This window comes from Heterodontus francisci, chromosome 26, assembly GCF_036365525.1.
Source record: "Heterodontus francisci isolate sHetFra1 chromosome 26, sHetFra1.hap1, whole genome shotgun sequence".
Classification (NCBI taxonomy): Eukaryota; Metazoa; Chordata; class Chondrichthyes; order Heterodontiformes; family Heterodontidae; genus Heterodontus; species Heterodontus francisci.
Window position 1 is genome coordinate 74,144,895 of NC_090396.1, and position 14,368 is coordinate 74,159,262.

Sequence of the window (14,368 nt, forward strand, 5' to 3'; positions counted from 1 at the left end):
TCGATTACCTTTTCCCAGTTCTGACAAGAGATCACCGACCTGAAATGTTAACTGTTTCTCTCTCCACTGATGCTGCTGACCTGTTAAGTATTCCCAAAAGACAGCCCTGGTGACACATTTGAACTCATTGCAGTTATACCAACAGCTCTCTGCATTGCTGTGAAGCAGAAAAGCACTCTGCAGTAACATAAAAGGTGACAACCTGACTGCCCCCTAAACAAACAAACCGTCAGGAAGGAGAGTTACCATCGACACCAACACCTGAAAGTGGACAGCAGCTTTTACAATTACACGTCAATCTCTACATATAGACAGAGCAGCTCCTTTACAAGAGCAGTTAAGATACTTTCTCGATCTCACGCTGTGTAAATTGGGACAGGCTTGACGCTCGCATTCCTCAGAGACCAGTGTCAGGAAGCCCCTCCTCCTCTGCAGACTGATTCGGCAAGAACACAACAAATATCATAGGAAAGGTGACGGCTAAAATGTTAGCAAAGAGTGCTGTGATCACAGTGTTCATCAGTCATTTATCCTGTGTGCAGCTTCATGATAGAATGGTGCTGAAAAATCATTTTTCATTCTTTACTTATTTATTTTAGCCCTCTTTTGAAATGCCTTCTTCAATCCATTTTCGTGGCCGCCCCCACTGAATCACAGCTCTCACCCTCTCCTCCATCAGTCCCGTTCCCCTATCACCCCTGTGCTCGCTGACCTACATTGGCTCCCACTCAAGCAATGTCTTGATTTTAAAACTCATAGCCTTGTTTTCAAATCCCACCATGGCCTCGCCCCTCCCTGTCTCTGTAATCTCTGCCAGACCCACAACCCTCCAAGATATCTGTGCTCCTCTAATTCTGGCCTCTTGTGCATCCCTGATTTTAATTGCTCCACCATTGGTGGCCTAGGCTCCGATCGCTGGAATACTCTCCCTAAACCTCTCCGCCTCGCTTTCCTCCTTTAAGACACTCCTTAAAACCTAACTCTATAACCAAGTTTTTGGTCACCTGACCTAATAGCTCCTTATCTGGCTTGGTTTAGTTTAGTTTAGAGATACAGCACTGAAACAGGCCCTTCAGCCCACCGAGTCTGTGCCGACCATCAACCACCCATTTATACTAATCCTACATTAATCCCATATTCCTTAACACATCCCCACCTGTCCCTATATTTCCCTACCACCTACCTACACCAGGGGCAATTTATAATGGCCAATTTACCTATCAACCTGCAAGTCTTTGGCTGTGGGAGGAAACCGGAGCACCCAGAGAAAATCCACGCAGACACAGGGAGAACTTGCAAACTCCACACAGGCAGTACCCAGAATTGAACCCGGGTCGCTGGAGCTGTGAGGCTGCGGTGCTAACCACTGCGCCGCCCCTTGGTGTTATGCTTTGTTTTATAATGCTCCTGTAAAGCACCTTGGGACGCTATATTACATTAAAGGCGCTATATAAATATACAAGTTGCTGTCATCAGAAGCCGATCTTTCACTCACCACACTCCTGCTCCTTGGAACTCTCCTCCAAATCCACGTGCTTTTCCACTGCACTCCCTTCCTCCAAAGGCCTCTTTAAAAACTTGTCTCTTTGTGTTCACCCACCACCCCCCACATCTCCAAATTAATCTTCCCTGTGTCCTGCCCAGTCTCCCCTTCTCCCCAGTTTAAAACCCGCTTTTCCATGTGATGGGGCTCTGTAAATATACAAGCCTCAAGGGTTCAAAAAATTAATGGTGACTTCTGACTGTCATGCACCAGAATGTTTGCTAACTGTTCATGGGGTCTGAATGTTCTAGTAACAATAGTTAGAAGTGCAGAAACTCTCACCTCGGACATTGTAGACAGGAATCACCTTCCCAGCCATCATATCGTACACATAGAACATCTTGTTGTGGATGCTCGTGGCAATAACCTGCTCACCGTCTGCACTGAAGCGAGCTTTGTACACTGGAAACCGTTCTAGGTGGATGCTCTGAATCTTGGGGTTTGTCTTTCCATCAACCTGAAGTGGAATAAATATTGGCAGCTACTAGTCTGAGTCAGTCATGCTCAGGCAGCAGGCCACGCACGCTCACACGGGCCACGCACGCTCACACGGGCCACGCACGCTCACACGGCCCATGCCAGCTGTGTGCACTCAGTCATAAGAGTCATTTACAGCACAGAAGGTGGCCATTCGGCCTATTGAGTCCATGCAGGCTCTCCACAGAGCCATCCTGTCAATCCCACTCCCCGGCTCGATCTCCGTAGCCCTGCAAGTCTATTTCTCAGGTGGCCATCCAACTTCTTCTTGAAGTCATTGATCATCTCTGCTTTCATCACCTTTGTGGGCAGCGAGTTCCAGGTCATTACCACCCACTGTGTAAAAAAAGTTCTTCCTCATATTCCCCCTGCATCTTTTGCCCAAAGCCTTCAAGCTGTGTCCCCTAGTCCTTGTACCATTTTTTAATGGGAACAGTTTCTCGTCTAACCTGTCATAATCTTGTACACTTGTATTAAATCTCCCCTCAATCTCCTTTGCTCTAAGGAGAACAAACCCAGTTTTTCCAATCGAACCTTATAACTAAAACCCCCCATCCCTGGAACTATTCTGGTAAATCTCCTCTGCACCCTCTCAAAGACCCTCACATCCTTCCTGAAGTGTGGTGACCAGAACTGGATGCAATACTCTAGTTGGAGCCGAACCAGAGTTTTATAAAAGGTTCAGCAAAACTTCCCTGCTTTTGTACTCAATGCCTCTGTTTATGAAGCCTAAGATCCTGCTTTACTAACCACTCTCTCAATATGTCCTGTCACCCTCAAGGATCGATGCACATGCACCCCCAGGTCGCTGTTCCTGTACACTCTTTAGAACTGTGCCATTAAGCATATATTGCCTCTCCCTTTCCTCCTGTCAAAATGCATCACCTCATATTCATCAGTATTAAATTCCATCTGCCACCTCTCTGTCCATTCTGCTAGCTTATCTATGTCCTGTTCTGGGCAGTTCACAACATCCTCACTGTTTACCACACCTCCAAATTTGGTGTCGTCAGCAATACTCTGTATTCCAAGATCCAAGTCATTGATATATATCAACAAAATCAGTGATCCTAGCACTGACCTTTGGGGAACACCACTGTCTACCATCCTCCAGTCTGAAAAACAACCATTTACCACGACTTGCAATTTTTTATCCAATTGGACACTGACCCTCCTATTCCATGAGCTTCAATTTTCTTAACCAGCCTTTTATGTAGTACCTCATCAAATGCTTTCTTAAAATCCATACAAACAACATCCACTGCATTCCCTTCGTCAATCTTCTCTGTTACTTCATCGTAAAATTCAATTAGATTTGTGAAGCATGATCTGTCTTTTACAAATCCATGCTGGCGATCCTTAATTAACTCAAACCTCTCCAAGTGTCAGTTGATATTTTCCCTGATTGTAATTTCTAAAACTGTTACCCACCACTAATATTAAACTAACTGACCTGTAGTTACTAGGACTGTCCTTACACCCCTTCTTGAATAAAGGTGTCACATTTGCCACTCTCCAATCCTCTGACACTTCCCCATATCCAGAGAAGATTGGACAATTATGGCAAGTCCTTCCGCTATCTCCATCCCCACTTCCTTCAGCACCTGGGATGAAAGCCATCTGGACCAGGTGACTTATCTACCCTACGCATAGCCAACCTTTTTAATACTTCCCCCCTCTCAATTTTTATCTTATCCATTGCCTCTACTCTCTCTGCTTCTACTGATATTGGGTTCCCTTTTATATTACCTGCCATTCTATTTTCATATGCTCTCTTTGCCAGTCTTATTTTCCTCTTCACCTCCCTTCTCAACTTATTGTATATGACCTGGTTCTCACCTGTGAGTTCACCAGACATACATCATGCACCCTTTCTTTTGTTTCATCATCATCTCGATCTCCCTCATCAACCGAGGAGCCCTGTTATTGGTTCCCCTATCTTTAACCCATGTTGGAATGTTCCTAGCCTGCACCTGAAGCATCTCTTCCTTAAAGATACAGCACTTTCTGCCAGTCTTTGGTTCCATTTTACCCCGGCTAGATCCCTTCTTATTGCGTTGAAATTAGCTCTCTTCCAATCTAGACATTCTACCTTATTTCATTCCTTGCTTTTCTGCATTACTATTCTAAACCTTATGATACGATGATCACTCTTACCCAAGTGCGCCCCAACACACACTTGGTCCATTTCAGTTCCCAGCACCAGATCTAGCAATGCCTCCTTTCCAGTTGGGCTGAGAACATACTGATCAAGGAAGTTCTCCTGAGCACATTTTAGAAATTCCTCCCCCTCCTTACCCTTTACTCTAACACTACCCCAATCGATATTTGGGTAATTAAAGTCACCCAATATCACCACTCTATAGTTCTTGCACATCTCTGTGATTTCCTTTCAGATTTGCTCCTCTATCTCCCACTATTTGGAGGCCTATAGAACACCCCCGTAGTGTGAACAAACCCTTTTTGCTCCTCAACTCTAACCAAATGGATTCTGTCCTTGCCAGCACTGCAATGCCTTCCCCAATCAGTGCTGCTATTCCACCTTGCTTTTTTCTGTCTCTATCTTTTCTGAACACTTAATATCCTTGTATATTAGCCTTTGCCATTTATAATCCATGTTTCCAATATTGCCACGACATCATATTCCCATACTGCTATTTGTACTTGTAGCTCACCAACCTTATTCACCACACTTTGTGCGCTTACATACATGCATTGTAATCCTGTCTTTGCATTCCTCATAGTCCTTCTCAGTCCACTCCCATCTAATAGGGAACTACTCCCTTCTCTAGTACTGTCCAACACTCCCGCTCTGACCCCACCTAATTCTTTGCTCGTTCCGACTCTAGTGCTCTCTGTCTCTTCCAACTCTGTGTACCTTGGTGTTCCTCTTTTGTTCCCACACCTCTGCCAAGTTAGATTAAACCATCCCCAACAACACTAGCAGATCACTCTGCAGGGAAATGTGTCCCAGCTCTGTTCAGGTGCAACCCCCCACCGCCCCTTCCAGCCTATACAGGTCCCACCTTCTCCAGAACTGGTCCCACTGTCCCAGGAATCTAAAGCCCTCCCTCCTGCATCATCTTTCCAGCCACAATTCATCTGCACTACCCTCCTATTTCTGTACTCACATGCCCGTGGTACTGGGAGTAATCCGGAGATTACCACTTTTGAGGTCCTGCTTGCTAATTTCATACCTAGCTCACTAAACTCTTTCTGCAGGACCACATCCCTCTTCCCACCGATGTCGTTGGTACCAATGTGGACCACGACTGCTGGCTGTTCACCCTCCCCCTCAGGATGCACTGCAGCCATTTGGTGACATTCTTGACCCGAGCACCAAGCAGGCAACACACCATCCTAGATTCACATCTGCAGCCTTAGAAACGCCCGTCTACTCCCCTCAGTATCAAATCTCCTATCACTATCACTCTTCCAGTCTTGGAAGACTCCCTGCGCAGCTGAGCCACCCGTGGTGCCATGGCCTTGGCTCTGGCTGCACTCCCCAGATGAACCATCACTTTCCTCAGTATTCAGAACTGAATACTGGTTCGAGAATGAGATGCACTCAGGGGTCTCCTACACGACCTGCCTGTTGGTCACCCATTCCCTCTCTGCCTGCATACTCTTAAGCTGCAGGGTGACTGTATCTACAAGCATGCTACCCACGAAACTCTCAACCTCACGGATGCACCGCAGTAATGCCAGCTGCTGCTCAAGTTCCGAAACACGGACCTCAGGCTGTTGCAACTGATGACACATTCCGCACATATGGTTATCCAGGACACTCAGTTCCCACATAGCACAGAGATTGTTCCCACTGGTCAGGGAATCTAGAACACAGGGACACAGTCTCAGGAAATGGGGTCAATCATTCAGGACTGAGATGAGGAGAAATTACTTCACTCAAAGGGTTGTGAATCTTTGGAATTCTCTACCCCAGAGGGTTGTGGATGCTCCATCATTGGATACATTTAAGGCTGGGATGGATAATGGTCTCGCAGGGAATCAAAGGACATGGGGAGCGGGCAGTAAAGTGGAACTGAAGCCCAAGATCAGCCATGATCGTATTGAATGGCGGAGCAGGCTCGATGGGCCGAATGGTCTACTTCTGTTCCTATTTCTTGTGTTCTTGTGCACTGCAGAGGTTGCAGCAGCCCTGCCATTTCTCTATCTATTAGATAATAAACCTTGGTACTACAACTAAACCCTGCTACTAATAAAGCCTGCTACCGCTAATACTAATAACCCTAGCAATAGTAATAATAACCTTACTACTGTTATAATAAACATAACCATTACTAATCTACCTTACCACTATTAATACACCCTACCAATACTAAAACGTTACCAACAGTATCAATAACCTCACCAATAGTAATACACTTTACCAACAGCAATAACTAGGAAACACTCCCAGCCAATCTAATAAGCTTTACTACTATCAGTAAACCTTACTACTGCTAATAAAACCTTACAATTACTAAAATTACTTCAATTTTGACAGGCGTGTTGCAATGTGACAAGGCATTGTGTGAAATGTGTGGTATTGATACTCAATGCACTGACAAGTATAGAAAACATACCTGAAAGATTGAAATGGACTGGTCAATCCCGGCAGTCAGTATCACTTGAGCCCCTGGGTGGAACTGAGTCGTTGTTAATTTTGCATCTGATGGCCTGGATTTGTTGGCATTTGTACAATTCTTTATCTATTGAGAAGCAATCAAACACATCACCTTTGTTGTGATGTCATGTATTGTCATGTTTTCACACAAGCTTTTTTTTCAGATCTGTTCAACGTTTCTCCCCCAGAAGCACCTGCCTGCATCAAGACACGGCTGCACAGGTGCCAGTAGCTCACTCAAGCAGCCGTACTTCATCTCGGAGTCCAGTGAGTTTTGGAAAGATATTAGCATGGGCAGCACAGGTCAGTCCCCTTACTGCCCAACAGGAGTGAATGGTAGTAAACTCCTACTGATCTATCCCCCCAAACCCAGGAGAGTGAGATTAACTGCAGCATCTCTTAGCCCTGCCCTGGCTGAGATAAGCTAACTCAACACTGGCCAAAGGGCACACCTCACAGCTCCCTGAGCTCACCTCCACACTGCACCACAACAGGAATCACACCCAGAATGCGTTATTACCCACTGAACCATTCTTACAATCCAACGTGGCGCAACAGCACAGTGGCGCAGTGGTTAGCACCACAGCCTCACAGCTCCAGCGACCCGGGTTCAGTTCTGGGTACTGCCTGTGCGGAGTTTGCAAGTTCTCCCTGTGTCTGCGTGGGTTTCCTCCGGGTGCTCCGGTTTCCTCCCACAGCCAAAAGACTTGCAGGTTGATAGGTAAATTGGCAAATGTAAATTGCCCCGAGTATAGGTAAGTGGTAGGAGAATTGAGGGAAGGTGGGGATGTGTTAAGGAATATGGGATTAATGTAGGATTAGTATAAATGGGTGGTTGATGGTTGGCACAGACTCGGTGGGCCGAAGGGCCTGTTTCAGTGCTGTATCTCTCTATGACTCTAACGTCTGGGAATCCGTTATAAATTGTCTTCTCAATCATGGTTTTAGTAAGACATGCAAGCAGTCCTTTGAAAACAGTTCTGCCTGGAGCGTGTCTCATTTGCTGAGAGGTGCAGGAGAATGAGAAAGCCTGCTAGACACCTTAGCAGCACATCTGCAAGTCCACAAGCACAGAGCTTCACTCACATCAGCTTCACTCACACCAGCTTGGTTCAGGGGCAGCATTCACACCTCGACTCAGAAAATTGTGGGTTCAGTCAAGCACCCGGGCACATAATTCAGGTCAACGCTCCCAGTCCAGCGCTGAGGGAGCGCCGCCCTGTCGGAGCAGCAGCGCTGAGGGAGCGCCGCACTGCCGGAGCAGCAGCGCTGAGGGAGCGCCGCCCTGCCGGAGCAGCAGCGCTGAGGGAGCGCCGCCCTGTCGGAGCAGCAGCGCTGAGGGAGCGCCGCACTGCCGGAGCAGCAGCGCTGAGGGAGCGCCGCCCTGCCGGAGCAGCAGCGCTGAGGGAGCGCCGCCCTGCCGGAGCAGCAGCGCTGAGGGAGCGCCGCCCTGCCGGAGCAGCAGCGCTGAGGGAGCGCCGCCCTGCCGGAGCAGCAGCGCTGAGGGAGCGCCGCCCTGCCGGAGCAGCAGCGCTGAGGGAGCGCCGCCCTGCCGGAGCAGCAGCGCTGAGGGAGCGCCGCCCTGCCGGAGCAGCAGCGCTGAGGGAGCGCCGCCCTGCCGGAGCAGCAGCGCTGAGGGAGCGCCGCCCTGCCGGAGCAGCAGCGCTGAGGGAGCGCCGCCCTGCCGGAGCAGCAGCGCTGAGGGAGCGCCGCCCTGCCGGAGCAGCAGCGCTGAGGGAGCGCCGCCCTGCCGGAGCAGCAGCGCTGAGGGAGCGCCGCCCTGCCGGAGCAGCAGCGCTGAGGGAGCGCCGCCCTGCCGGAGCAGCAGCGCTGAGGGAGCGCCGCCCTGCCGGAGCAGCAGCGCTGAGGGAGCGCCGCCCTGTCGGAGCAGCAGCGCTGAGGGAGCGCCGCCCTGTCGGAGCAGCAGCGCTGAGGGAGCGCCGCCCTGTCGGAGCAGCAGCGCTGAGGGAGCGCCTCCCTGTCGGAGCAGCAGCGCTGAGGGAGCGCCGCCCTGTCGGAGCAGCAGCGCTGAGGGAGCGCCGCCCTGTCGGAGCAGCAGCGCTGAGGGAGCGCCGCCCTGCCGGAGCAGCAGCGCTGAGCGAGCGCCGCCCTGTCGGAGCAGCAGCGCTGAGGGAGCGCCGCCCTGCCGGAGCAGCAGCGCTGAGAGAGCGCCGCCCTGTCCGAGCAGCAGCGCTGAGGGAGCGCCGCCCTGTCCGAGCAGCAGCGCTGAGGGAGCGCCGCCCTGTCCGAGCAGCAGCGCTGAGGGAGCGCCGCCCTGTCCGAGCAGCAGCGCTGAGGGAGCGCCGCCCTGTCCGAGCAGCAGCGCTGAGGGAGCGCCGCCCTGTCCGAGCAGCAGCGCTGAGGGAGCGCCGCCCTGTCCGAGCAGCAGCGCTGAGGGAGCGCCGCCCTGTCCGAGCAGCAGCGCTGAGGGAGCGCCGCCCTGTCGGAGCAGCAGCGCTGAGGGAGCGCCACCCTGTCGGAGCAGCAGCGCAGAGGGAGCGCCGCCCTGTCGGAGCAGCAGCGCTGAGGGAGCGCCACCCTATCGGGGCAGCAGCACTGAGGGAGTGCCGCACTGTCGGAGGGTCAGTACTGAGGGAATGCTGCACTGTCGGAGGGTCAGTACTGAGGGAGTGCTGCACTGTCGGAGGGTCAGTACTGAGGGAGTGCCGCACTGTCGGAGGGTCAGTACTGAGGGAGTGCCGCACTGTCGGAGGGTCAGTACTGAGGGAGTGCTGCACTGTCGGAGGGTCAGTACTGAGGGAATGCTGCACTGTGGGAGGTTCAGTACTGAGGGAGTGCTGCACTGTTGGAGGGTCAGTACTGAGGGAGCGCTGCACTGTCGGAGGGTCAGTACTGAGCGAGTGCTGCACTGTCGGAGGGTCAGTACTGAGCGAGTGCTGCACTGTCGGAGGGTCAGGACTGAGCGAGTGCTGCACTGTCGGAGGGTCAGGACTGAGCAAGTGCTGCACTGTCGGAGGGTCAGGACTGAGCGAGTGCTGCACTGTCGGAGGGTCAGGACTGAGCGAGTGCTGCACTGTCGGAGGGTCAGGACTGAGCGAGTGCTGCACTGTCGGAGGGTCAGGACTGAGCGAGTGCTGCACTGTCGGAGGGTCAGGACTGAGCGAGTGCTGCACTGTCGGAGGGTCAGGACTGAGCGAGTGCTGCACTGTCGGAGGGTCAGTACTGAGCGAGTGCTGCACTGTCGGAGGGTCAGGACTGAGCGAGTGCTGCACTGTCGGAGGGTCAGTACTGAGCGAGTGCTGCACTGTTGGAGGGTCAGTACTGAGCGAGTGCTGCACTGTTGGAGGGTCAGTACTGAGGGAGTGCTGCACTGTTGGAGGGTCAGTACTGAGCGAGTGCTGCACTGTTGGAGGGTCAGTACTGAGCGAGTGCTGCACTGTTGGAGGGTCAGTACTGAGCGAGTGCTGCACTGTTGGAGGGTCAGTACTGAGCGAGTGCTGCACTGTTGGAGGGTCAGTACTGAGCGAGTGCTGCACTGTTGGAGGGTCAGTACTGAGCGAGTGCTGCACTGTCGGAGGGTCAGTACTGAGCGAGTGCTGCACTGTTAGAAGTGCTGTCTTTAAGATGAGACGTTAAAGTGAGGGTCCGTCTGCCTATTCGGGTGAAAAGGTCACATGACGATATTGAAAGAGCAGAGAGAGTATCACCATGTCCTGGGTAATTTTTAATCCCACAGCCAATAACAGATTGATAGAACAGTCACCTCAGTTTTGCTCTTTGTGAAGTCCTGCTGGGTACAAATCAGCTGTCACATTTGCCTATGCAGTGGCTACACTTCAAGTACTTCAATGGCTGTGAAGGGCTTTGGAACATCCTCAGGATGTGAAAGGTGCTATAGAAATGCAAGCTATTTTTTTCTTTATGGTGCTTCAGGCTCTGCAGGGAGATTTGTGGTAAAAATACTCTCACTAGTGCATTCCCTTCCTTCCTCAGGCCGTGCAGAGTGCCTGTCTCCAGCCTTCCACTGATGCTCCAGAATAGCAGCCTCTGACCGATGCTGGTATGCATCCGTTTGGAGCATTCATATGGCTACTCCAGTTCAATTTCTGGTAAATGATAACTCCTAGGATCTTTATAGTGGGGATTCAGCGATGGTAATGCCATTGAATGTCAAGGGGAGATGATCAGATTATCTCTTGTTGGAGATGGTCATTGCCTGGCACTTGTGTGGCGTGAATGTTACTTGCCACTTATCAGCCCAAGCCTGGATGTTGTCCAGGTCTTGCTGCATTTCTACATGAACTGCTTCAGTATCTGAGGAGTCACGAATGGTGCTGAACATTGTGCAATCATCAGCGAACATCCCCTCTTCTGATCTGATCTTGAAGGAAGGTCATTGATGAAGCAGCTGAAGATGGTTGAGCCGAAGACACTGCTTTGAGGAACTCCTGCAGTGATGTCCTGGAGCTGAGATGATTGACCTCCAACAACCACAACCATCTTCCTTTGCGCTAAGTACAATTCCAACCAGCTGAGAATTTTACTGCTAATTTCCATTGACTCCAGTTTTGCTAAGGCTCCTTGATGCCATACTCGGTCAAATGCCGCTTTGATGTCAAGGGCAGTCACTCTCACCTCACCTCTTGAGTTCAGCTCTTTTTCCCATGTTTGAAACAAGGCTGTAATGAGGTCAGGAGCTGAGTGGCCCTGGCGGAACCGAAACTGAGCCTCACTGAGCAGGTTATTGCGAAGCAAGTTCCACTTGATAGCACTGTCTATGACACCTTCCATCACTTTACTGATGATCGAGAGTAGACTGATGCGGCGGTAATTGACCGGGTTAGACTTGTCCTGTTTTTTTGTGTACAGAACATACCTGGGCAATTTTCCACATTGCCGGGTAGATGCCAGTGTTGTAGCTGTACTGGAACAGTACTGGTTAGGGGCGCAGCAAGTTCTGGAGCACAGGTCTTCAGTACTATTGCCAGAATATTGTCAGTGCCCATAGCCTTTGCTATGATAGTGAACCCTCCAACACCTCCTCCAAGTGGCCATCCTTTCAGTGTGAGCTCTAACAATGGTCTAATCCTGTGCTCACCGACACACGTTCACACTCAGTTTCCAGCAGAAAACCAGCAGATCAAGAATGGAGGAGCCCGCAACAATCCACCCCCTCCCTAGCTCAGGATAAATATATCCCCCTTTCCACTCTCCTCCTCATTGTACCCTGACCCTGGCCCAGCTCAGACTGAAAGCTGCAATGTTCCCTAGCTGTATGAGAAAAAAGGAGCCAGTGAGCAAGCACCACTGCCTGGCCACTGAGAAAGAGACATCAGTTCCACTCTTGAACAGAAACAAATGTGGGTTAACATCTCTCTCCCTCACACACACACACTGACAGACTGTTGCACCATGACAACTGTAGCTGACATTTTAAGCATGGCCCTCTCAGCAATCACCCTCACCTGTAACAAGCCTTTGGGAAGTGCATCAGAGCAGGACACAAAATTGCCAGTTTTCCGCAACAAATCCTCATCATCATCACTTTCTAACGTAACAGATAGAACAATTCATCAGGTAAATGCACAAAATACACAAAGTAATGTGCTTAACATTTAAGAGATCCTCATTCTAATCAATACCTTAGTATCTTAACCAAGCTTTCTTCTTGTGTTCTAGGGTGTTATACAAAACCCCTCGATTAGATTCCAGTCTGTAACTCACTCCTGGGTATCTGTTATTCCATATATAAACCACCCTGAACCCCTCGATTAGAATCCAGTCTGTAACTCACTCCCGGATATCTGTTATTCCATATATAAACCACCCTGAACCCCTCGATTAGAATCCAGTCTGTAACTCACTCCTGGGTATCTGTTATTCCATATATAAACCACCCTGAACCCCTCGATTAGATTCCAGTCTGTAACTCACTCCTGGGTATCTGTTATTCTATATATAAACCACTTGAACCCCTCGATTAGATTCCAGTCTGTAACTCACTCCCGGGTATCTGTTATTCTATATATAAACCCCCCATGAACCCCTCGATTAGATTCCAGTCTGTAACTCACTCCCGGGTATCTGTTATTCTATATATAAACCCCCCATGAACCCCTCGATTAGATTCCAGTCTGTAACTCACTCCCGGGTATCTGTTATTCTATATATAAACCCCCCATGAACCCCTCGATTAGATTCCAGTCTGTAACTCACTCCCGGGTATCTGTTATTCTATATATAAACCACCCGAACCCCTCGATTAGATTCCAGTCTGTAACTCACTCCCGGGTATCTGTTATTCTATATATAAACCCCCCATGAACCCCTCGATTAGATTCCAGTCTGTAACTCACTCCCGGGTATCTGTTATTCTATATATAAACCCCCCATGAACCCCTCGATTAGATTCCAGTCTGTAACTCACTCCCGGGTATCTGTTATTCTATATATAAACCCCCCCATGAACCCCTCGATTAGATTCCAGTCTGTAACTCACTCCCAGGTATCTGTTATTCTGTATATAAACCCCCGAACCCCTCGATTAGATTGCAGTCTGTAACTCACTCCCGGATATCTGTTATTCTGTATATAAACCCCCGAACCCCTCGATTAGATTGCAGTCTGTAACTCACTCCCGGATATCTGTTATTCTGTATATAAACCCCCGAACCCCTCGATTAGATTGCAGTCTGTCACTCACACCAGTCTATTGGGAATTCTCCAAATAAAGTTTGTTGCCTTTGTATAACTCCCATAGAAATAGCAAGAAACAGTCTCACCCATTTGCAATCAAAGTATGCCCAGGTTTTAATGAGTTACCATCATCCAAGTCTTTCTTGTTCTTTTTTCTCTTTTTAGCTTTGTTCTCTGCCCAGGATGGCATTCCACCCATTGCACTCTGGAATCTGCAGGATTAGATATATTGGAGTTAAACCTTTTCACTTGAGAGGTGTTTTTTTTATTTCGTTCTTGGGATGTGGGCGTCGCAGGCCAGGCCAGCATTTATTACCCATCCTAACTGCCCTTAAACTAAGTGGCTTGCTCGGCCATTTCAGAGGCATTTAAGAGTCAACCACATTGCTGTGGGTCTGGAGTCACACATAGGCCAGACCGGGTATGGACGGCAGATTCCCTTCCCTAAAGGACATTAGTGAACCAGATCTGTTTTTACAACAATCGACAGTAGTTTCATGGTCACCATTAGACGAGCTTTTCTTAATTCCAGATTTATCAATTGAATTCAAATTTCACCATCTGCCGTGGTGGGATTTGAACCCATGTCCCCAGAACAGTAGCCTGGGCCTCTGGATTACTAGCCTCGTGACGTTAACACTATGCCACCACCTCCCCGCTTTGGCGATGTTCCCACCCAGTGGGTAAGTGACTGCCCGGTAATACGCAGTGAGATTCAGATACAGCGTCAAATCCATGTATGGCAAGTTAATCACCTGTACATGGTGCCTCCCACACCCACATCACCAACTCTGCCGAACGCCAAATTATACCCACAGTTTAGCAATTTGCCAACACCAACTTTACATTGTCACTTCTGTGATTCTGTTTATATGAAAAGGAAGAATGTGCAGGGTTATGGGGAGAAGGCAGGGGAATGGAACTGAGGGAGTTGCTCTTTCAGAGAGCCAGTGTGAACACGATGGGCCGAAAGGCCTCCTTCTGTGATAATTAACAAGGAATGATTTCTCTCTTTCTAGTGAAATGGTGAACACATTCCCTCAATACACCCCTTCATGATTTCA

At 49.7% G+C, this 14,368-nt stretch overlaps 2 protein-coding genes across 3 annotated transcripts in view; one reads left to right on the top strand and one right to left on the bottom strand.

Moving 5' to 3' along the window:
- LOC137384470 (nucleoside diphosphate kinase) overlaps nt 1-14,368 on the top strand; it is a 423,199-nt gene that overhangs the window by 389,876 nt on the left and 18,955 nt on the right. The gene's annotated exons all lie outside the window — the stretch shown is intronic.
- The window catches only part of utp18 (UTP18 small subunit processome component), a 40,867-nt gene that overhangs the window by 16,826 nt on the left and 9,673 nt on the right, over nt 1-14,368 (bottom strand). For both annotated transcript variants that reach the window (XM_068058585.1, XM_068058586.1), the window contains exons 4-7: nt 13,431-13,516; nt 12,074-12,156; nt 6,607-6,732; nt 1,826-2,000 (exon numbers count right to left, since the gene is read on the bottom strand). In XM_068058585.1, the coding sequence (XP_067914686.1) occupies nt 1,826-2,000; nt 6,607-6,732; nt 12,074-12,156; nt 13,431-13,516 (470 nt within the window). The remainder of the gene's footprint in view (nt 1-1,825; nt 2,001-6,606; nt 6,733-12,073; nt 12,157-13,430; nt 13,517-14,368) is intronic.